The following is a 22,995-nucleotide window of genomic DNA, read 5'->3' as shown; positions in this document are numbered from 1 at the left end:
AAACCCGGGATTCCGGACAGTACTCTTTAGCGAAACATGCATGCTTGTTCAGGTTGAGTCTGGATGTCGTCTGGAGTCAAGAACAATCATGGTAATAATTTGTCGTCAATGGCGTGACCTTGATTAGTCGTTAAAGCATAACGGGACTGTCCCTTGTCCAACCATTATTCCGCTGTATACTCGTCACGATGGACAGCTATGTCTACAAGATAGAAAATCTCGCTTGCCGAATCGACCCGTCCGGTCGGCAGTTGTCTTTCTCTTGGGAGACGTGACAATTGGAAAGCGCGGATAGCTCTCGAACAAATGGGATTAGGGTACAAGATCTATGCGAGAAGCTTCTAGGCGACCCGAATGACGAAATTAATTGAGAGAATGTCGCGGGGAGTTCCGTAGCGAGAAAGACGGGATCCGTGCTCCAATGATCCGGGAACGAAATCGAAAAAAAACTCCGAAAAGAAATCCTGTCGCATCCTCAGAGTAAGCCTGAACAACGACTTCGGTGGACGAACAGTCGGGGATCCGATCGATCTTCGCTTGATTCAAACTCAAATTCATGGTTGCGGCTAGGACTGCGCTTAAGAGGAATGTTTTATTGAGCGTTAAGTTCGATATCCTTCAGATGGGGAGTCTCTCGGCTCTCAAGCGCTTTGCGCGTTCCCGCTTGCATTACTTGAATTTGGAGTTACCAGTATCGACTTGGGAGCTTGGAACGGATCCGGTTGAGAATAATGCTCTCTACTCATCGAGGGAATGGCAGTTGGACTCACCGATCGGCACCATGACGGAGGTTCGTACTCATCCACGCTTGATACCAATATCTGTTCTGCACCATTCATGTCGATCATCCCCCGCTCTTCGGAGCCTGTCTCTTCGCTTCCTCCTTTGCTCTTCCCTCTCAATTCGGAGACGTCGAGGGCCGTCTATCTCATTCGTGATGAAAACTGATGTTTTCCATCCTGACACCATTGTATGCACCGTGATGTACCGAGATGAGTAACTTCCTCAATCGGCTCCAGGAGAGACGAGACTGGATCTTCTGGTTCCTGAGCGATCCTTCGGAATCCACATTCTTGCAAATATTCTTCAGACGGTTCAAAGAGCAGCTCGCGCTGGTTTTCGTTCGTCTCAATATCAATGGCCGCTTCCTTTTTCTCCGGGAGACTTTCTGCAAAGACAACAGCGATGGTGGGCGAGAAACGCTCTACAACTGATGGTCCGGAACATCGAATGATTTCCAGCTCCTGAACCTCGGTCGGATACAGAAGACCTAATCGTATTCCAGAGCGAGCGTACAGCGCGGGAGGGATCCGTCTGGAATGCGTTGCCCCAATGAGAAGATGGCGACTCGCTGTGAATGCCATGATGGAAGACCTCGACGGCGTGAAAATCCATGTTCGGATAGGCGTCCAAGTCGCCATGGTCGGCCACACTTTTGAGTTGCCGAAGCAGGTCAAACCTTCTTTCCTGGCGCGAAGATACGAGAGTGAGGGTGACGAGAGAGCTAAAGAGAAGATTTCGAGGTAAGTAGTATTCGCGGCTCAGGCTGTCCCCTCCGGAAGAATTTGAGATCTTCACATGTCCATCTCCGATCGCTTCAGATGCTGTAGCGGATGCCAAGCAATTTCTCAACCAGTCTCAGTCTTCACCGAGATCATTACGGATGGACAAAGAAACGAGCTGATGCTCTTCGGCTCTCGCTTGAAGTGTTTCGGGAATTCGGATCTCCTGGAGGATGTCCCAATTTATTTCGGCTACGCTGAGGTCGGTATCACACGAGACGGGCGCCAATTAGTTCCTCCTTCCAATGCTCTCTCGTTTCATATTCGGAAGTCGATCCTGAATACCTTCCGCAGAACGGAACGACCTTGACAGCTATAAACGTGCAATCAAAGGCGTATGGATATTGTTGCGACCCCGTGAAATTCGTACAATCGATTCGGAAAACCAAGTGCAGTCTCGATAAACGGGACGGTCCTGACCGCGATGTGAAGCTCCGTTTTCAAGTTGGTGAGTCGAGGATAGGCCTCCCTCAATGCTCTCCTAAGTGGGGGAGGTCAAGGCCCGCGACTGAAGGAGATTATAGCAATAAGCACTTCATCTTGAATTGAATCAGGTGATACCAAACATAAGCTCCTGCCCGATTTCGATTGGAACGGTGGATGGACCGAAAGTTCCGGGAAGGATCATACCTCCAAATACGACGGCGCGGGACGCCTCACAACGGGGGGCAAGGATTTCAAGTTGCAGAGCGCACTACTTCAATTATTCGAGAAAAATATCCGTCCTGTCGGAAAACTGCAGCTGTGAGTATCGAATCCAGTATTTCGGAATTGATCGCTAAGAATCATCCAGAATCGCCTCGATTTCAACTTGAGAGTGCGCATGGAAGGGCAGGAGGACATATTCGCGACCGAATCTTGGAATTTCCCGCAAAATACTTCACGTTCTGACGTTTCCGGGCGGAGATGCCACAGCTCCGATGGTTCCGCCTGATGAAACTACCTCTTCCAGCTGCCGACTGCTCCAGTTTCCAACGCAAGATAGCGACTTTCTGGTTCTAAGCGTTTCCGAACCGTCATGCAAGAATCCAAAACTCACAGGGGGTAAAGGCGCCTCGCTGGCGGTGCTCACTGAGCTCTCCAATCACTTCAGAACGGTTCGTGGTTTCCTCGTGTGCTGCGAATCGCATTTGACAGGGAAGTCCGAGTCCGAGACGAGATTGCCCAATTTTAATCTCTCGCCCCCCTAATAGTTCAAGGTACCGTCGGCTGTGGTCTTGACAGTCAAGGCGTACGCTGTTTTCGCTGAAACGCCGGTAGTATCCCGGGCTATTGAGAACTTCCTGATCGCGAGCAAAACTGCCGGGATGGCCGACTTGAAAGTGGCGTCGGATAAATGCGTCTCCGCCATATCGAATGCTGATCTACCGGATCTGATCCGGGAATCGGTAAGTGATGTTCGCCAGGGATGTTCCCATAGGATCACCGCCTCCTCGATAGCTGAAGCTCGTTTTCTAATCAAGGATTTTCTGCCGAGCCTCTCCAAGCACCGTTCACTCAAGTGAGAGGGACCTGGCTCGCCTGTGAGAAATCAATTTAATTTATCATTTCGCGCTCTTTGCAGCTCAATGAGAAACTCTGTGGAGTCTTCGGCGAACTCTGGAAATTGAGAAAGTTTGCGGTGCGCTCTTCTGCCGTTGGTGAAGACTCCGAGGAAATGTCGGCAGCCGGACAGATGACCACATATTTGGGGGTGCAAGGGGAAGAAGAGGTGTTCTCTGCAGTGGTCAAATGCTGGGCGTCGCAATTCGCTCTCACGGGTACGAAGATTCCTAACCTAGAGAGAATGCTCGACTCCGACAATGATTATTATCAGAGCGAATTTCATCGAGTTATCTCATGTTTTGACCTCATTTCAGCCGTCAATTATAAACGCCAGTACGGCCAAGACTTAGAGAGTCAGATGGCGGTCGTTGTGCAGGAAATGGTCAGCGCCGACAGTGCCGGGGTTATGTTCACCTGCGATCCAGTGACATCGAATCCGACAGGGATTTCCATCACCGCGAATTTCGGCCTGGGAGAATCGGTGGTTTCCGCCACAGCTGATCCCGACACGTTCTCTTTCCGCCGAGACGGAGCGGAAGTCTTCTTGATCGCAAAATCGGTAGGGATTCACAAGCTGACAGGCCGATTATGACCATGAGCTGGAATCTCATTTGCCCTACGCAATTCGATGCTTCGTGGTCGGAGTGCTTGCAGCGATCGTTTTTTTCCAGCGTGGTGTCAAAGATCGCATGGTGGTAGAATCGGAATCTGGGAGTGGCACGATAGAAACGATCGTTGATTTGGAGAAGGCGAAGAGGTTCTGCTTATCGAACATTCGCGCGATTCAAATCGCATCGATCGGAGCTTTGGTACACGAATTCTACATGATTCTTTTCCTTCCGATCGCTAGCTCCAGCCGAGTACATCTCAAGTTCATTTTGAGGAAGATAAATGACGTGCATCGAATTCCACAGTTGACGGATGTATACGATTCACCCCGAGACATCGAATGGGCCGTCGTTCACGGGAAAGTATACCTGCTACAATCTCGGCCGGTGACGTCATTTCTTCGCGAGAGTGACTTTGAAATTCGGCATGATTTCAATTCCGGGCTCTATACCAATCGAGAGATTCTGAGCCGCGCAAACCTCGAGTGAGTTCGAACGTCCTCGATTACTCCGGTTGCTCGATTCGAAGTGGCAACGAGAGCAGAAGAACTCAATCAGAATTGATCATGGTGGGAAACCATGTAGCACCTGCTACATCGGCTCAAACTTGAACATGAGCGTCATTGTGAATTTACAGCGAAGTCATGCCTGGTGCATTCTCCACGCTGGGGATCTCCGTGTGCAATCACCTAGTGTTCGAGCTTTTCGGGAAGCAAAATGCGCAGTGGTCTATGAATGATCCGAGCCAGTACGTCTTCTTCCAAGATGCCTGTATCGGGAAGAAAACCTACATGAACTTTTCCCAGGTTGACGATCGTCTCTAACTTAGAATACTTTGATTTTCTACCACTAATCAAGTCATAGAATGACAATCGGATCTCGCAGCTCCTTTCGAGAATTATAGGGCCGCCCCTCCGCGAGCTAGTCCATAAAAAAATGCTCTGATTCCGACGACTGCCTTGCAGAGTGGCTTCGCCGGGAATGAGAACATTATGAAGATGATGGAGGTGACTATGTTCGGGTACGACGTGTCCGCCCACGATGCCTTGAAGGATGGTATCGTCCACCCGACAAAGAAACCCAAAGGTCTGGGTGCGGTCGTGGCGATGCTCTCTGTGAGTATTGGGGCTATGGAAAAACGATTTCCCCGAGCGGTCATCCATCAACAAGCAGGGGCATGCGGGCACCAGGTAGTGTCCGAGGACCTTAGACGCGCTCGTCAGGGCTTTAGACCCTTCGACCAGGAGTAGGGAGCAGACAAATCGGCAGACAGATGGAGGAAGCGCCCCCTCGGGCGTCTCAGAAGGTGCCTGTCTCCCTGAGGCTAGCCGATTTCTGGGAACACGCCATCTCCAAAGAGAATACGATGCCTTGTATCCAAGATCTTGGGTTTCCGGTAGGCCGAGGGGCGGGGTAGACTTAGAATATATCGATGAGGGCCTCGAGACCATTCCCCCCGCAGGCACTCCGCGATCCCGTGGCCCTCGCGAAGAGAATGCACTCAGAGGCCGAACTTTTCCGCGTGAACTTGCCGGAGGAAGGTGATGCCCTTTCTCTGTTCTTGAGAGTTCTTCGCCATGTGCCTTCTTTGGTCCACTTCATGGGGGGACTCATGGAGGCATCCATGCCGGCCGGTTTCTACAATGTCGTCACGATGAACATTCTGAAAAGCAGTCAACATTTGGATGATTTCTCGCCAGAGCTCATGCTCTTGGTATCCAAACTCCTTCGCTCGGATCTGGAAGTCGAGAGCGCTCAGATCCCGAAAGAGCTCACGGTGAGTTGAGGCAGAATAATTCCACGCTCGACGGGACCGAGGGAGCTGGGATTGAGTTATTCTCGAGATTTTCCCATTTTCCCCATCTAGAGCCTTTCCAACCTGCTCCGAGAGGATCGGCATTTCGAAGCTTTCATCGAAATGACGCCCGAAGATGCACTGAAGTGGCTTGAAGAAGATGGAGGAGCAGCTGCGACAGAGTTCCGGGCGTTCCGTGCAAGGAACGCCCATCGATCCTACAAGGAATTCGACCTCTACTCGAAAACTTGGGGCATAGACCCACTACCCTTGGTCAGAACACTGCAGTCTTCGGCTCGAGCCCCCGAGACGAATAACTCTAGGAAGGACGGCGATTCAATGACAGTTGATCAGCTTCCTCTGCGACCGAGCTTACTGCAGAGAGCGCTTCTGAAGTTTCTCATCCCAAGGACGCAGAGAGCCGTCTACGCACGGGAGGCGACTAAATCAGCTTTGATCAAGAGCTACCACGCGCTTCGTCTCGCGATGCGCAAAGTGGGTCAACAATTGCAGGCCGAAGGGAAGATTCCAGACCCGGAATTGATTTTTTTCCTCAGCTGTGACGAGATCTATCGTCTCATTACGACTCGGGATCCGTCTTTGATACCCAGGTGAGTTCTCGAGAAGGTGGTGGAACCGCCGGCGCTGTCGCCTCAGAGCTGCGTGGATTATTGGAAACCTTCGCTTCTCCGCAGAGCCTTGCGGAGACGGAAGATGCATTCCCTGCTGGATCAGGAACGTTATCCAGTATTGATCTTGGGGATGCCAAAACCGGTGAGCCTTTTCTTCGGCCGAATCAAATACATGCTCACCATTCTGCGGACTGAATAATCTGACCCCTGGTCTGGTATTTCCTAACAGATCGATGCGTCGACGATTACGATAGATCCGAACGCCCAGAAAATAGAGGGCATCCCAGTGAGTGAAGGAATAGTTGTGGGTCCAGCCCGCGTCATCCTCGACTTCACCACAGAGGCTCACTTGATCAAGAAAGGCGAGATCCTGGTCACAAGGGCAACCGACACAGGTAATCAGAATGGGGCCCGCGTCTCCTGAACGTCGTTGTATGGAATCCCTTAGGGCGATGGACGAAGAATTCACGAGAATGAGGGTTCGACTTTCGCAGGTTGGACACCGTATTTTCCGCTTCTCGGCGGCGTGGTCACCGAAGTCGGAGGTCTCCTGTCACACGGCGCTGTGGTTGCGAGGGAGTATGGCCTACCAGCGATCGTTGGTGTTGCTGGTGTGACCAGTTTCGTGAAATCTGGTGATTCGGTCACTCTCGACGGTCATAAGGGTATCCTTCAGAAGAATGTTTCATCCGAGGAGGAACGAACTGGGAGCGCCGAGCCGTTTCCCGCAGCGGATATCGACGCGAACCTGACGGCGGGAGACGATGGAACCGATAATGTTGCGCTCGAACAGCCCGCGGGATCCGGAAAGGAGCAGGAGTCATCCAAAGATCTGTCCACAACGCTCCGGAGCGCTCTCGAACGAGAGGACGACGACGGAACTGGTTATGATTTCGAAGACACAGCACATCTGATATCTGCTAAAGCCTGAGCCGTGCTAGCCTGCAGCTCCGATCCTACGAATAACTTTCTCAATAAAAATCCGGAAATACTCGACGAGCGGAGAATACCCACGCTTCGCGCAACTTGTCGGCGGAACTCCCGCGTGTCCGCGTGAAGACAAATGAGCGAGGGGGAATCTCCTTCCGTTAGCAGGTGATCTCGTGTAGCGTGGTCATGTCTACGCTCTTCGTGGACGGCCTCCGCTCTGTGGAGGAAAATCTTACTGGTAATAGTTTGGGTTCTGCATCCTGACTCGTTCTGCGGGAACGGGCTCTCTCTGTGACTTACCGATGATGGAATACAAGAAATACTTCAGGAAACCCCGACTCTCCGGAATGCACCGATATTCTATGAGCTCCTCCGGGATGCGAGTCGTTGATGACGAGGACACGTAGAGGAGTCCTGGGGAGCAAGGCTCTCGAAGCTTTATAGGAACCAGATGCCTTGGGAAGTCCATCCTCCCATCGGTATACCGCATGCTTCTGCGATTTCCATACGAGAAGAAAAACAAGCGCACCCTATCGTGGGAGAGTCGGCTCCCTCTGGTTACCTGATTTCATAATCATCCGGAGCCATCCGCCCTCCCGGGCAGTCAAATTGCGCTGATCATCATAGCTGAACAGATTTGAGAAGCGCTAGCTTTGAGGCCCCACGAAAAACCAAACTCCCGGAAAACCGTGAATATGGTCAATCGCGGGCTGATGAGGCGCGGTCACCCTTATGTCGAGGATGTTAAGCGCACATGAACAGCGCGATTATTCTTCCAAATGAGGCCCTCGGGGACGATGAGTTCTCCAGAAACCGGCTCAGCGCCAGAAAAACAAGGAATGGGGAGGAACTTCCGCATTGAAGCTTGTAAATCGGATCTCGGAAAGAGCGGATTGGAATCTTCGATTTGGCTGGGACTACACTATGTTTCTAGACAAACGAGTCTCTTTCATGTTTCTACACATGGCCCAGCATGTCACGGCATGTGACATGCCGATGCATTGACCCGACGATCTCAGAAGCGTTCTGGCGCTTCTCTCCGCGGTCGTTCGCGATTTCCCTCTGCGCAACGCCTCAGGACAATGACCCAGGAAGAGCATCCGGTTCATGGGACTGTCGTCCTTTTCCCGATTTATTTTCACGATTTCCCATGGCACTCCCGCGAGTTTCTCTGTGTGTCGGTGGCGAGAGTCCGTGCCCGCCGGGGAGCTTCTGTCTCAACGGGATCTTTCAGACAGCAATAGTTTCGATGAAAATGGGAGATTTCGGGCAGTTTTCCATCTGTGTAATATAAAACCAGAGACGGGAGGGCAGCGAAGTCCGTTCCAGTAATTTGGATAGATGATCGATGAGAACTTCTAAGCTTGACATTCGATGAGGGGCGTCTCATCTGATGGCTTCACAGAGGAGTCCGTCTCCTCCCTCTGCCCAAGTGGAGCGTCGATCCTCTCCCCAAGTGGAGCGTCGATCCTCTCCCCAAGGGATTTCGCGGACGTCCCGTCGGCCTCCCTCCTGGAATCTAAGCCCTCATTTCCGGGCTTTGATAAGACCGCCGGAGCATTTTCGAGTCTCCGTGATTCTCGGACGTCCTCTTTCATCGTGGCGTGTTCCCGCCCTTGAGAGGAGATTCCCATGTCATCCGCTTTCTCGGGATAAATGGACCTGTGTAGTGTCCCTTTGTTCCCGTCCAATAAGACTATGTCTCCGGATTTGATGATGTCAGTGACACCGATGAGTCCGACGATCGCCGGTAGGCCATACTCTCTGGCGACCACAGCGCCATGAGAGAGTAGACCACCGACTTCGGTGACAACTCCAGAGAGAAGCGGGAAATAAGGAGTCCATCCTGCGGCGGAAGGGAATGTCGTTGAAATCTCTGATCGAACGCCTCGCTCGGCGCTCATCATCGAGGTTCGACTGCTGAAATGAAGTCGCTATTCACCCACCTGTATCTGTCGCTCGAGTGATGAGAATTTCTCCTTTCTTGATCTCATGCGCCTGACTTACGAAATCGAGAATGACTCGGGCGGGTCCCTCGACCACGCCTTGACTCACGGGAGTGCCTTGGAGACCTTCTGCATCCGGGTCCGCGGAAATTGTCGAGGAGTCGATCTGCTCGGCAAACAATAACTTGAAATCAGCTCCCTCAGGGGGTTTTTCTGATCTCGCTTCGGTCGGCAAGAACTTTGAACTTACGGGTTTCGGCATGCCACAGCAGAGGACTGGAAATCGCTCTCTGTTGAGTGAGGGATGCATCTTCTGTCTCCGGCGGGCTCTGTGGAAGGATCAGGGATCATGGGAGTGCTAATTCCATTCCGTGGTCGAGCGGGACCATTTTTCTCATTATCCGCTTACGACCCCACAGTCCACGCTGTCTCACCTCGGAAGTAGGCTGGGATCTCTCGTTGTAATTAGTCTGTAGAGCTCATCGCTCGTAAGGAAGAATATCAGCTCCGGATCCGGTAGCCTTCCCTCGGCTTGGAGTTGCAACCCCAAGCGGCGCATCGCTAGACGAATTCCGTGAATGCTCTTGATCAGAGCGGATTTCGTAGCCTCTCTTGCGTAGACTGCGTATTTTGCTCGAGGTATCAAAAAATTCAGGATCTTCCGCTGCATGAAGGACGGTCGCTTGGCTAATTGATGCACGGAGAGGGTTTCCTCATCCTTCTTTGGATCGTTCTGCTCCGGTGACCGAACGGTGGCTTGCAGCGTTTGTACCAGAGGAATGGGATCGATGTCCCAGGTTTTCGACTCAATGTCGAATTCCTTGTAGCAACGGTGAGCGTGTTTTGACCGTATCGCTCTGAATTGATCAGCGGCTGAACCGCTGTCCGCCTCAAGCCATGCCAACGCTTCCTCGGGAGCCATCGAGACGAACCGCTCCGCCATTGGGTCTTCTCTGAGCAGATTCGAGAGTGCCTTGGACCGATTGAAAACCGTTAGAGAAGATTCAATGAGGAGAATCTCAGTCAGCAATCGCATGCTCCTTCCACGAACAATTACCGTGAGCTCCGTTGGGATGTGCGCGCTCTCCACCTCGAGGTCGGATCGCAGAAGTTTCGATAAGAGGATCATGAGTTCGGGGCAAAAGTCCGACAAGCCCTGACTTTTTTTCACCAAGTCCAAAATGATCATGTTGTAGATACCGGATGGCACAGAAGCCCTCATGAGTCCATGCAGAAAGAAGTCCATCTTCGGAACCTGACAAATAATGCTCAAAAATTGGCTCAAGGCGTCCCCATCTTCCGGGACGTCGACGGTCAGTTCTCCTGCTCGTTTTCGGACCTCCCTGACCGTGTTCTCCATATTCCACAAGGCCTGTCGATAGAAAAAGTGACTCTTGTATTAGCCGCTCCCATGGAATTTTCACGGATGCTCTCGTTGAATAATTCGAAGAACTCACGCCGACTAGGTTCTTGAGAAAAGCAAGGCCCGAGACTGAGCCTCCATGAACGATACCATTTTTGATGGCTTCGTGCTCCCGTATATCATAGCCGAACATGGTAATTCCGCATGTCCTGATTACTGTCTTGTCTTCGGCCAAACCTTTCTGGAAACGGTGGATCAAGCCTGCGATTACTTCCGTATACCATTTGAAGAATTTCGGCGTCCTTCGCGGCTGAACTCACTTGAGAGAAATTCATAAAGGATCTCTTGGCGCATATGCTGTTTTGCAGGTCTGCGAACTGACTAGGATCTGTGCCTCCCCACTCGGCATTCTTCTTATTCACCGCCGCGAAGAGCAAGTGGCTAACGATCGAGATACCCAGAGGAGAAAAGACGCCTGGCATCACTTCGCTGTGGAGGGATCGAATTCCAATGAGATCAGAATTCCGTACTCCCTCTACGGTCGACAAATTCCATCGATTTGAGAAGGATGACAGGATTTACACGGATGTCGAGGGTTTCGAGAGACTCCCGGTTTGCGGTCTGCACATGGGTAGTTAAACGCAACGCACAGAAAAATGAATTGTTATTGCATGTTGAGACTTACTCGAGGTTGGCGCGACTCAAGATCTCGCGATTTGTGTAGAATCCAGAGTTACAGTCATGCCTGATTTCGAAGTCACTCTCGCGAAGGAAAGACGTCACTGGGCGTGATTGAAGTAAATAAATTCCACCTTTGACGATCGCCCATTCGATATCGCGAGGAGTATCGGTGATATCCGTTAACTGTGAACACAGGAATCTGAGATTTCCTCTCTCCGAGGAGTCTTCCTGCCTATGCGGAGACTGGGTGCCTATGCAGAGACTGAGCTAATAAAATTTAAACTTTCAATTACCGAGGCTCCGATCGAAGCCAGCCTCACGGCAAGCTCGTCCGTCAGACAGAAACTCTTCGCCTTGTCCGCCGCGATGGTTTTATCTTCGGTTCCGTTACCGAATTCCAGCTCGACGACCATGCGATCTTTTGCGCCGCACTACAAAGAAGATGATGATTCACATTTCATTCTAGCCGGGTTCAAGAAGTAATTTCGGATGGTCTCGGGAGAACTCACCGATTTCTCAAGAAGAGCGACCTCGGTCCCCTTCCGTCGCAAGGAGTAGGTATCGGGATCAGCCGTTGCAGAGACAACAGACTCGCCGAGTCCGTAGTTCGCAGTGATGAATATTTTGGATGGGTCCGAGGTTGTCGGGTCACAGGTGAACATCACCCCGGCTATCTCTGCGCTGACCATTTCTTGCACCACAACCGCCATCGAACCATTCAGAACTTGTCCGTATTGACGTTTATAGTTGACAGCTGCACGCCAGAAAGAGGGGATCACGTGAAGAAATTGTGCGCGATACTCGGTTTCGTTCAATTAGTCCGAAAATCGCATTCGTACAATTCGTCCGATATTATTCAGCTTACCGGTCAGAGCGAATTGTGAAGCCCAGCACTTCACCACGGCCGAGGAAATCTTCGTTTCCCCCTTCACTCCGAGATACGTCGTCATCTGTCCAGCCGCCGACATCTCTTCGGAGTCCTCGCCCACAGCCGACGATCTCACGGCGAACTTCCTCGAGAAGCAATCGTAGCCGAACACGTCTTGAAGTTTCTCAATCAGCTGCGGAATGAAGTTCCGATTGAGCCATCCGTTTGTACCGATGCAGAATCTCCCTGGGATGATGCGTCTACTCACAAGGGCATGGATTGGAGCGGGAAGATCGACTTTCGAAATTGTGGCAACACAAGTATCTGAAGCGCTCTTCAGAGCAGCCAGGTCGGACGTTTTGGACGATTCAAGGAAAGTTCCGATGGCCTTGGAGACCTCCGGAGTTTCAGAAAACATCTCATATGCGTTCACTGTCAGGACGATACCGGAGGGTACCGTGAACTGTGGATGCGGAGGAACTCCTAGGATATTTTCCCCGAGGAATAAGGATTTTATATGTTGAGAGGAGTTTGCTAATGCGTGAAAAATATTCGTACCGTTTTCAAGTGTTTCGAGACATCGTTCAGCACAGCCAAAGAGCTGCCTTTCCCTCCGGTGAGTTTGGGGTTCTTGCAGTCGACATCCGACGTTGTGAGGAGTAGATGGGAAGTACGGTGGCTTGAGAACTGCAGCAGCTTCCAACTGGGAGGATGAGAAAATCGGCTTCAGACTGAAGATTCGGAATTTCCCGCACGTTAAATAATTCCTCTACGGGTTGTACTCACACATTCAAGTTTTCTTCGTTCAAGCTCAGGCTGCTCCTGAGGTCCAACACAGTGCTTCGCAGTTCGAAAGTCTTGCTAGCCAACTTGAGGCTACCCAATTCATAGGGAGGAATCTGAGCGCTCATTCTGAGCTCGTGTTTCTGACCGTCTAGGAAGAGAAAAGTTCATAAGAGGAGACGTTGCTCCGGCATCCTCAACCAGGCTGCTCCCCTCATTGTCAGTACCACGGTAGAGGTTCTGTGTCGGTACCGCTCTCCTCGAAATCGAATTCGGCTCACCGAGTTCTATGATGAGCGTCGGCGGTGTTTGCGATGTCCATCTCGTTTTACGAATCGGTTGTAAGTAATTCGCCGGCTCACAGTAGTATCCGTACGCTTTTTCATCTGCTTTGATTGCTGTGAATGTCGTTCCATTCTTCGCGAGGGGGGCGGGAAGGAATAAAACAGAGGAACGTTCAGCGGGAAACTTCCGAGAATCTAGTTCGGGTCCTTATGTTGTGAATCCACGGAGCCAAGTCACCCACCACAGCATAGCCGACGTGTACTTCAGCATTTCGCAGCATGTTCGAACTACCGAAAAACTTGAGACGGGACCCGAACAGCATACCCTCATGTCGCTCGCCATCAATGATTATCTCAGAGAAGAGTGAGTTAGGCTGACATATCGTTTGACATTCGGTGCAGCATCTGGAAGAAAATTCCCAAATTGATGCGGAAAAAAGGAATGAGATCTCCGAAATGAGCTCATGTTTCCTCGAGCTCACTTTGATATTTCATTCTTCGCTTCGTCGGGCGTTCCCTTTTTGAGGAAACTTCGAGCCAGGAAAGACGGTCGGACTTGTTTCGGCAGCTCCATCGTATGACCTGTCATGGCAACCTGGGCACCCAGACGCACGTGGACTGTTTCTTCCGCGGCAGGATCCTCCATCATCAGGTTGAAAGTCACGCGCCATCTTCTGAACGGCGCATTACACTCCAAACGAATTCCCCCGGCGCTGTATGCGTGCCCTGCTCACAGCGAGATTTGAGTTAATTCACCGTTGGCGCTTGTAGGAAAGAATAGCCCACGGAGCTCAAGCCCCCGATCCGTGGGTGCTCGGGGGAGTAATTTAGCGCCTGCAGAGATCAAGACAGCATTGGTTTTCACCTTCGCTGTTGTCTTTGTAGAACTTCGGAAACAGGCGAAGGGAACGGCCTTGGATTCTCAGGTGAATCCAGACCTTGGCCACTCCCGTCTGGAATCTTTCGAAGAAGATTTCCACCATGGTGTCGTCGAGCGGATCGCACGCGAACCAGTGAATCCAGTCTTGCCGAGGCTGCGGAGTTCCCATCTGTTCTCTTAGCAAGAGATTTTGTCATAGAGACGTCGATTCGGCAGAATCCGAAGGAATCTCGTTCGATACGTACCTCGGTCAGATTGGCAACCGGGGATTCCAATTTCCATTCTCTTTCACTGAAGATCGCGTTCAATTTCACAGGATCAGCTACTCTCTCCCAGGTTGCAAGAGGAAGCTGCACGTCTATCCGTTCCAATTGAGTACGCGCGAAGCGCTTGAGGCCGGACAGCCGGGTCATCCTAAAATGGAGCAGAACGTCTTGCTGAAAGATCCCGACCCGTGGGTCAGGATCGGATGATGCATCAGGTCCTCCTCATGTTCGCTTGGGGAGAAACCTTGCCTAGACTGCGATGTGTATCTTGAGGGCCACTCCGGTCTATATGCTCGACTTCCGGGATTCAGGCCGTAGCTTTCGGACCCGGTGGCGACGTCAGAGAAAAAAACTTGTATGGGATTCGGGAAGCTAGTTTCCCACTTCCTTCTTTCTCCTCCCGCGGACCCAAATCAGTCTGGATGTGATCGAACCATGACAGACTACGTCGTTGCATTCGGAACTAGATATAGGTTCCGGGTTTGGAAGGAAAGCGATTCTAGGTGATTTGAAAAAACAATCCCCTCGAAAGAATCGTAGGTGTAAAATGCTAGAATGAGGGGAGGATCTTATGCATTGTCTCTAGAATGAGCGACGGCGAGATTTTCCTCAGGAGCAGCGAAATCTCCTTGGATATCGATGAGGAGAAGGGTAGCCTTTCGTTCTGAGGATTAAGGTCTAATTGTAAGATGCGAGATTACTTGTAAATCCATCCTCTCCAAGTTGAAGTCTAGGAGCATCGGAAGGAACGCTTCCGGCAGAATGAGTCATTCGTTCCGGCGGAGAATCACGCGTCCTCGAGAACGGGTTCGAAGCATCCCGATCATATTAGCGATCGCTAGTCCTCGGTCGAGGTCCGTTGCGGACACCGGACAAGGATTCGATGAGGAAGCCCTCTGAGCCGTGTTTCAAAGAACTGTGCAGGGTGTGATCACCTCTCGTCTCATTTCCGGAGACCTCAAGATCACCAACACGCCGAGGATTTCGAGCGTGGCAGCTTTGCTTCTTTGAAACCTCGATTCCTATTTTTCAACTTCACATGGGGAGCAAAGATCAATCATTGCCGAGAAGATCTATTCTCTCACCTCAATCCGGGAAAAGAGCGATCGCGTTCCCCGTTAAGAGCCGACTCCCTTACACTTTGTGCCTGCACTGACGTTAAATTTCCAATGGAATGGGTCGAAGCGATTTGTCTCTCTCCGCTAAATCGTTCAAAGGGAACGCGTCAACGTGATAGACAATTCCGCCAGCGGCTACCTCATCAAGGCCGCTCGGCTGAGACTGGAGCCATGACTGTTTCCAACGAGGAGAGTCCGGCGCTTCTACTAACACAAAATCGCTGATCATTGGAGCTGATTGACAGAGTGAATGGCGGGGAATGAACTCGTTCGGACTGTCCCTGCGAATCACGCGACCGGTAGTAATGGGCATGGACGGCTCAAATCGGAGGGCTTTCTATGCCGATATTCTCTGTGACGAACACCTAGGAGGATGAATTTTTCGGTTTTTCAGCTTCACTTTCCCGTCGCCACGAATATTGAGTGGAGTTCCTTTTCATCGAGCCACCGGATGCTCGATCGGGTTAGTTTCTTTCTCAGCCAAGTTCAATAGATGCTACCCTCTCCTATTTTTCTCTTCTCTCGATCTACGATTCCGCGGGATGATTGATTCGACTCCAGGCCTCGCATCGCCTGACAGATCGATGCGTCAACGATAGCGATAGATCAGAACACCCGAAGAGTCGAGGAAATTTCATCGAGTGGCGGAATGGTTTGGAAGCCGGCCCGCGTCATCCTCGACTCCACCACGGAGGCTCACTTGATCAAGGAAGGCGAAATCCTCTGTCACAGGGCGACCGTCACAGCTTATCAGAAAAGGGCCTGTTTCTCCTCAATTCTCTCGTCATTGTATGGAATTCCCGCGGGCGGCGTGCGAAGGTTGCTCGAAAATAGGGCTCGACTCCCGCAGGTAGGACGCCGTTTTCCCCGTTGCTCGGCGGCGTTGTCACCGAAGCCAGAGGTCTGCTCTCACACGGCACTATGCTTGCGAAGGAGTACGGCCTACCGAAATTTCTGGTGTGACCAGTTTCGTGGAACCTGGCGATTCTGAAGAAGAATTTCTCTTCTGAGGGGAAACAATCTGGGAGCGACGAGCCTTCGCCCGCGGCCGGTATCGACGTAAAGCCGACGAAGGCGGATGTGGAGCCGACACTGTCGCGCTCGGGCAGCACGCGAAATTCGTTCAGTGAATGCATTCCTCCGTAAATCATTCAACGATTCTCCACAGCACTCTCGAACGATGATTGAACTGAGAATGATTTCCAGGATACCGCACATCTGATAATTAAGGGAGCCTGAGCCGTGCTAGTCTGGAGTTACGGTCTTGCATACGACTAATGCATATCCGTAGATCACGTCCTCGTGCGGTGAAACTGGCCGCAGCGGGGTGCGGCTGGGTGCGCGAATCCTCAACAAAGACCCGAGAATGCTCGACATGCGCAAAATGCGGAACTCTCCCGTTTCGAGCGGGAGGAGAGCTTCGGAGAACACTGACTTCCTGAAATGCACCGGTACCCCTCCGGATCACGGTCGGGTTAAAGCAGAGCAGCGCCATAGTACACCCAAATGATAAATTGTGAGGGAAAACGGAGCCCTTGGAGCCATCCACGCCGTCGAGGGCCATTTCCGGAACCTAGACCTACGGGCTCCTGTTCCCGAGATTCTCTCGTGGACTGAATCACTCCATTTTTCTATCGGCTCCTCCGGTATGCGACTCGTTGCCGTCGGATGAAACAAGAGAAGCCTGGAGAGCGGACTTCTTCCAGCGAGTGAGGAGCTAGGCGCTTCGATCGTCCCATCGGTCCACCGCGTGTTCCCGTGAATTCCACAAGAGCTCGCTGACAAACCAGCGAACAATACCCCGAATGAAGACTTCGGATCGGATAAAATCCGCGAGCACAGAGCTTCACGACTTCATTGACTTTAGTTCTATTCACAAGATTTCATCGCTCTCTTAGACAGTAACCTTATTCTTCATCTCTTTGACGATTTCAAAGAACCGTATTCCCGGCTCCCTTCGATATAAGAATCGACCCGTCCCCCAGAGAACTGATCTTCCTCCGCTGAGAAAGGGCACTGACTCAAGAAGCCACAAACTCTCATGATCGTCTAACAAGAGTAAGCAGCAGTGGCGTGCTTCCCCATGGTGCCGCCCGGGGCGGACCGCCCCCTCTGACCTTCCCCCCGGAGAACGCTACTGGTAAGCAGCAAGAAAGTTCGGGGGATTCATCTTGGTTGATACGCGCTGGTTTCGGCGAACGACAATGCCCACCACGGGGAGCGGTGCACTAGATTAATGACTTTGAGTGATAACGTGATCAGCGAGTCTTGAGCAAAATCCCTTTCCATTCTTCAAGCCGCGATTCTGCCCAAATGCCCCGGCTCTTCGGGGGAGATTATCCTTGACACTAGGGAGCGGATTTTCTTCAGATCGAAATCGAGAGCATCGAATCAGGTTACGCGTCCTTCAATTAGAGTATTGGCGTTTCCCCGGACGGCGAGAGACATCCACCCTGCGCTGCGAACGGGGTTCTCTCATTTAATTCAATCACTTATATCCGATTGGAATTCCGTGGAGTACCCCGAGAGCGCCTGTTGCGGCCCCATCAGACTGCTGTGTGCTCCACGGCTCCTTCCGTCGAGTCGTCGGCAGAGGGAGGGGTCCTGTAAAGTTTTCCCTGGTTCCCGTCTAATGTAACGATATCTCCCGACTTTATTATCTCCGTCGCACCGTCGAGACCAACGATTGCGGGCAGACCATATTCTCTGGCGACAACAGCGCCATGAGAGAGGAGGCCGCCGATCTCGGTGACCACGCCGGCTAGGAGGGGGAAATACGGAGTCCATCCTGAAAAAGAATGAAATGGCATTTTTTTCGGCGAGCTCCATCTGCTGACAACATCCTATGGGAGGAAGAACGTTCTTCTCCATAGAACTCGCTCAGGAACGAATTGGGAGGCAGGAATACTCGAATCATCAGCGGAACCGTTTTCTGCTGTAGATGAAATACATCGCAGTGAACTCATCCCATTCGTTCACCAGCCCTTTAAAGTCACCTGTATCAGTTGCTCGGGTGACGAGGATGTCTCCTCTCGCGATCCCCTGCGCCTCAGTGGAAAAGTCAAGGATGACACGTGCTGGGCCTCGGACGACGCCCTGACTGACTGGAACACCCTCCAAGCATGGAGCATCGGAGTTGATCGTCATGGTCGAGGAATCGATCTGGCCGAAGACGGAAGGCAAGATTGGCATTTCGGTCATAGATATTACATGATAATCAGAAAACACAAGTTTCCACACTCACAGGTCTTGGGATTCCGTACAGAAGGACCGGGAAGCGCTCCCTATCGAGTTTGAGGTGCATTTTCTGTCTACGGCGGGCTCTGTGGGGAAGACGATGTAATCGATCGTATTGTATGTTCTCTCTGCGCAATAAAACCAAAATTAATCCTCCTATGCCCTACCTCGGTAGCAAGGACGGATCACGGTTTTTGATGAGCCGATAAATCTCGTCGCAGCTGAGGAAGAATATCAACTCCGGGTCCGGCAACCTTCCTTCGGAATGAAGTCGTAGAGCGACTTGGCGCATTGCGAGACGGAGCCCATGGATGCATTTCACGACCCCGGATTTCGCAGCTTCTCGAGCATAGACCGCGTATTGCGCTCTGGGGATCAAATAATCCAGAATCTTCCTTTGCATGATATTCGGTCTTTTCGGGAGCTCATCGACGGTCATAGACTGTTCTGCCTTTCTCCGATCGCCCTCCTCCGGACATCGCATGCTGGACTTCAAGGTCTCGACGAGTGGAATGGGATCGATGTCCCAAGTCTTCGAATGAATGTCAAGCTCCTTATAGCAGCGATGTGCGTGCTTCGATCGTAGGGTCCTGAATCGCCGAGCAGCTTCTCCCTGATCAGCTTCCAGCCACGCCACGGCTTCTTCCGCAGTCATTTTCAAGAATTCATCAGCCATCGGATCTTTCCGGAGCGAGTTCGATAGCGTCTTGAAATAAATCGAGTCGTCTTCACGGATTCTCGGAACAATCGTCCTTGATCTATCTTATACATATTGACAAACTGTGGCCTCATCGAAGCCTCAAATTATTACCGTCAGCTCATCCGCGATAATCGCACTCTCCACCTCGAGGTCGGACCGTAGAAGTCTCGACAGCAATAGCATCAGATCAGCAGAGAAGTCCTCCAGACCTTGACTCTTCTTCAAAATGTTGAGCGTAAGTATGTTGTAGAGAGCCGATGGGTAGGATGTTTTCATGAGCCCGTCCATGAAGAAATCCATTTTCGGAACTTTACCGAGGACGTTCATGAACTGAGACAAACAATCTCCTCCTTCTGGTACATCGAAGGTCGCTCTGTCGGTCGAGTCTTGGATTTCCTTCACGTTTTTCTTGATATTCCAGATCGCCTTGAAAGTCAATTGCAGTTCCATGCATCAGTATCGCTCTCGGAGATCCTCAAAGATGAAAATAGACCGATGGATTGTCCAAGAATAATCGGAAACTCTTCGATGAAGCGGCGAATCGAACTCACACCGAGCACTGTTCTGACGAAGCTCCAGCCTTTGACCGAAGCTCCGGGTCCGTGGAAAATGCCATTTTTCATTGCGTCATGCTCACGGATGTCGTAACCGTATGAGGTGATTCCCAGCGATTTCATCATGTTTTTGTTCTTGGCCAGAGCCTTCAACTGAATTCCAGGAACGATATAAGGCTCAAGGCTGCTCAAATTAACGACTCTTCCCCTTCAACTCTGATGGTGAAAGACTGACTTGCGAGAAGTTCATGAAGGTCTTCTTGCCGTGGATGACGCTTTGGAGGGAGGTGAATTGACTCTTATCCGTGTATCCGAACTCGGGTCTCGTTCTGGCTGTACCTTCGAGCAGCAATTTGAAAACTGTGGAAAGCCCAAGTGTGGAGAAGGCGCCTGGCATCACCTCGCTGGAAATTCGAGAAATCCGTCCGGTTCAGTTTTCGTTTCCCTCGATAATATATTTGCTGTATCGTGCCCTACTCGACCTCCGCTGCGGAAAATCCTCACGATCTTTCTCGAGGCGGAAAGGGACAGCGGGGAACCGACGGAGGGCTTACTCGAAGTTGGCTCGCGTGAGAACTTCGCGTTTGGTATAAAGTCCTGTGTTGTAATCATTCTCGATCTCGAAGTCACTTTCTTGAAGGAAAGATGTCACCGGCCGAGATTGGAGGAGAAATGTCCGCCCTCCTTGAATCGCCCATTCGATGTCACGAGGTGTATCCGTTGCGTCACTCAACTGAAAAAGGAATTGATTCGAGAAGGGAATATAAGCGTCCGTCTTTGTAACTTCGAGCATTGAATATCTGTTCGCTTGTGATATCCTCTTGTGATTTGAAACGGCATACCGCGGCACCGATCGAAGCGAGTCCAACAGCGGCTTCATCTGACAAGCAGAAAGTCCCCGATCTATCCGCTGCGAGGGCTTTTTCTTCAGTACCGTCTCCCGAGTCCGATTCGATCACAATGCGATCCTTCGCGCCACACTGGAAATTTGAGCTCATTGAGCCATCTTCTCTATTGGATGGTAAAACGATTCGAAAATACCGAATGGGATCGCCCGATGTCCTGCACGCAAGCTGCCAAAGGAACTTGCCGAACCTGCCGTCGAGGCATGCCCACATATGCTCATACAGGCTTACCGACTTCGCAACTAGGACTATGTCGGCGCCATTTCGGCGCAGGGAATAAGAGTCAGCGTCGGCCGTGGCGGCAACGACGGATTCACCGAGTCCGTAGTTCGCCGTTATAAAAATACTGGATGGGTTCGACGTTGCAGGGTCACAGGTGAACATGACTCCGGCGCTGTCAGCGCTGACCATCTCCTGCACTACGACTGCCATCAAGCTGTTCAATTCCTGCCCGTATTGGCGTTTATAGTTGAAAGCTGGAAATGATCCGAGTGAATATGGTTTAGAGAACTCTCGAGATCGAGAACTGTGTCACATGCGAAGCCATTCTGATAGCTCACCGGTAAGAGCGAATTGAGACGCCCAGCATTTGACTACGGCTGAAGAGATCTTGCCTTCCCCTTTAACTCCCAGGTATGAGGTCATTTGTCCAGCTGCCGACATTTCTTCAGAGTCCTCGCCGACTGCTGAGGATCTGACAGCGAATCTCTTCAGGAACCATTCAGGACCAAAAACAGCACGGAGTCTCTCCACGAGCTGTAAGGCGAGGATTCGGAACGATTACAGCTGTCTTCTCGAAGTCTTCTAAAATCAATCGCAGACGGTCCCGAACCTTCGTCCGAGCTCTGGGAGCTAGATCTTCTGGCCTCTTCCCAGTGTAAACTTTCGTATGGAATTCCAGGCCGAGACGTTCCGGCTCCGAGTCCAGTCTTAAGGACTCCTCAGATTGAGCCTGAAGACTATCTCAGTCTTTTCTGAGCACTCACTTGAGCTTGGATGGACGAGGGTAGAGCGACGGCTGAGATCTCGGCAACGCATTCTTCCGACGCTATTTTCAGAGCACCCATGTCGGCGTTCATGTTCTTACTCAGGAAGGCACCGATCGCCTTCGAAACATTTGGAGTTTCGGAGAATATTTTGTAGGAGTTCACCGTCAACACAATAGCGGGGGGAACCGTGAACTGGAATTATTCCGATTCAGGAAATTAGATTTCCTCTCTTGGAAAAGCCGTGGCCGGACATTATTGGCTTTTCGTACCGTTTTGAAGCGCTCAGCGAATCCTTTCAAAACAGCCAGGGAACTCCCCTTCCCACCAGCGAGCTCGGGGTTTTTACAATGAACGTCAGCTGTGCTCAAAATCAACTCGGAGCTCTGGTTCTGAGGGAACTCGAGCAGTTTGACCCTGGAAAGGTCGCCCATGGAGTTTAAGATGGATACTCAAGATATTAGAGCTGCATTGATGCACGATGGAAACTCACAGCTCGTTCTTTCCCTCGTGGGGTGTGGGGCATCTTGGGAGGTCAAAACAGATATTCTGCATCACGAAAACTTTATCGTCAACGACTAGTTTCCCCGATTGGCTGATTTTGTCCCCGGAAGCTTCCATGACGCTCAGTGTGAAGGTGTGCTCACGGCCCCCTGCGCGGTGATCCGAACGTTAAAGGACTCGGCGTTTCTCCTGGTCTTCGTTTCGGGATACTTTCGAAACAAGCCAATTCTCCGTCGAGGCTCTTCTAATGGAAGTGCTTCACATCGTGTTTCGCCTAGGGTTCTAGAATCGTGGTTTGACCACCCGACCGGAGTCTATCCTGAGCCAGATTACTGCTCGAGATGTACCCTCCGCGAACTGGAGTCGATTCCCCGCTGATGCGTTCCGCACTTCGTCAAGCATGGAGGGAAGCTTACTTACCTGCTTTCAATGAGAGCATTTGCTGCTGCTGCTGCTGGGGTTGCTCCGGGATCCATCGGGTTTTATGAATCGGTTGAACGTAATCACAGGGATTGCAGCAGAAACCGTAGGCTTTTTCCTCAGCTCTGATCGCTGTAAACGTCGTCCCATTCTGTGAAGCGGGAGAAGGTTCAATCGAGAGTATACGTCGCGGGGCTTCGGGGAAAAACCGTTCCGTTGGAGGGATCGCGGCGGAAGAGTTTCCCGAGGCTTAATCGATGGCAGCGCTCTTACCTCGGCGTAACCGATGTAGATCGCGAGATCTTGCAGGAAGTTTGACGTGCCGAAGAACTTCAGGCGGGACCCGAAGAGCAGAACTTCCTGTCTTTCGCCTTCGACGATAATTTCAGCGTAGAGGGAATGGGGCTGCATAATAGCTTGGCATTCGT

At 51.4% G+C, this 22,995-nt stretch overlaps 4 protein-coding genes across 4 annotated transcripts; 1 reads left to right on the top strand and 3 right to left on the bottom strand.

Annotated features, from left to right (window-relative positions):
• The first annotated feature begins 992 nt into the window (after positions 1–992).
• Positions 993–7,307, top strand: LOC100902133 (uncharacterized phosphotransferase YvkC). The gene is made up of 18 exons (XM_003744471.2): positions 993–1,188; positions 1,286–1,523; positions 1,602–1,764; positions 1,857–2,010; positions 2,117–2,306; positions 2,515–2,659; positions 2,756–2,950; positions 3,127–3,322; positions 3,422–3,666; positions 3,779–3,916; positions 4,022–4,200; positions 4,353–4,521; positions 4,681–4,830; positions 5,178–5,492; positions 5,583–6,121; positions 6,206–6,284; positions 6,372–6,537; positions 6,637–7,307. The coding sequence occupies exons 1-18, from the start codon at positions 993–995 to the stop codon at positions 7,071–7,073; spliced, it is 3,894 nt and encodes a 1,297-aa protein (XP_003744519.1). The 3' UTR covers positions 7,074–7,307.
• Positions 7,231–14,290, bottom strand: LOC100901982 (putative phosphoenolpyruvate synthase). Its single transcript, XM_029111776.1, has 22 exons — positions 14,123–14,290; positions 13,863–14,031; positions 13,480–13,723; positions 13,240–13,402; positions 12,995–13,130; positions 12,717–12,864; positions 12,489–12,633; positions 12,199–12,393; positions 11,928–12,123; positions 11,572–11,816; positions 11,356–11,493; positions 11,067–11,245; positions 10,702–10,870; positions 10,476–10,622; positions 10,076–10,390; positions 9,453–9,991; positions 9,269–9,347; positions 9,019–9,184; positions 8,659–8,918; positions 7,635–7,686; positions 7,373–7,486; positions 7,231–7,289 (listed from the first exon to the last, which is right to left on the bottom strand). Exons 1-22 carry the CDS (start codon positions 14,288–14,290, stop codon positions 7,231–7,233), a joined length of 4,026 nt encoding a protein of 1,341 aa, XP_028967609.1.
• A 3,517-nt stretch (positions 14,291–17,807) lies between these two features.
• Positions 17,808–21,700, bottom strand: LOC100901837 (putative phosphoenolpyruvate synthase). The gene is made up of 12 exons (XM_018639970.2): positions 21,644–21,700; positions 21,218–21,413; positions 20,889–21,133; positions 20,595–20,732; positions 20,307–20,485; positions 19,988–20,156; positions 19,750–19,905; positions 19,310–19,624; positions 18,666–19,204; positions 18,506–18,584; positions 18,258–18,423; positions 17,808–18,049 (listed from the first exon to the last, which is right to left on the bottom strand). Exons 2-12 carry the CDS (start codon positions 21,318–21,320, stop codon positions 17,808–17,810), a joined length of 2,331 nt encoding a protein of 776 aa, XP_018495486.1. The 5' UTR covers positions 21,321–21,413; positions 21,644–21,700.
• A 40-nt stretch (positions 21,701–21,740) lies between these two features.
• On the bottom strand, positions 21,741–22,978 carry LOC108864401 (uncharacterized). Its single transcript, XM_029111775.1, has 5 exons — positions 22,841–22,978; positions 22,568–22,718; positions 22,137–22,296; positions 21,972–22,060; positions 21,741–21,838 (listed from the first exon to the last, which is right to left on the bottom strand). Exons 1-5 carry the CDS (start codon positions 22,976–22,978, stop codon positions 21,741–21,743), a joined length of 636 nt encoding a protein of 211 aa, XP_028967608.1.
• Between the last annotated feature and the right edge of the window lie 17 nt (positions 22,979–22,995).

The sequence above is a fragment of the Galendromus occidentalis genome, unplaced genomic scaffold, assembly GCF_000255335.2.
Source record: "Galendromus occidentalis unplaced genomic scaffold, Mocc_1.1 scf7180000077468, whole genome shotgun sequence".
Classification (NCBI taxonomy): domain Eukaryota; kingdom Metazoa; phylum Arthropoda; class Arachnida; order Mesostigmata; family Phytoseiidae; genus Galendromus; species Galendromus occidentalis.
The sequence above is the reverse complement of the archived record's forward strand: the minus strand, read 5'-3'. Positions and strand labels throughout refer to the sequence as shown.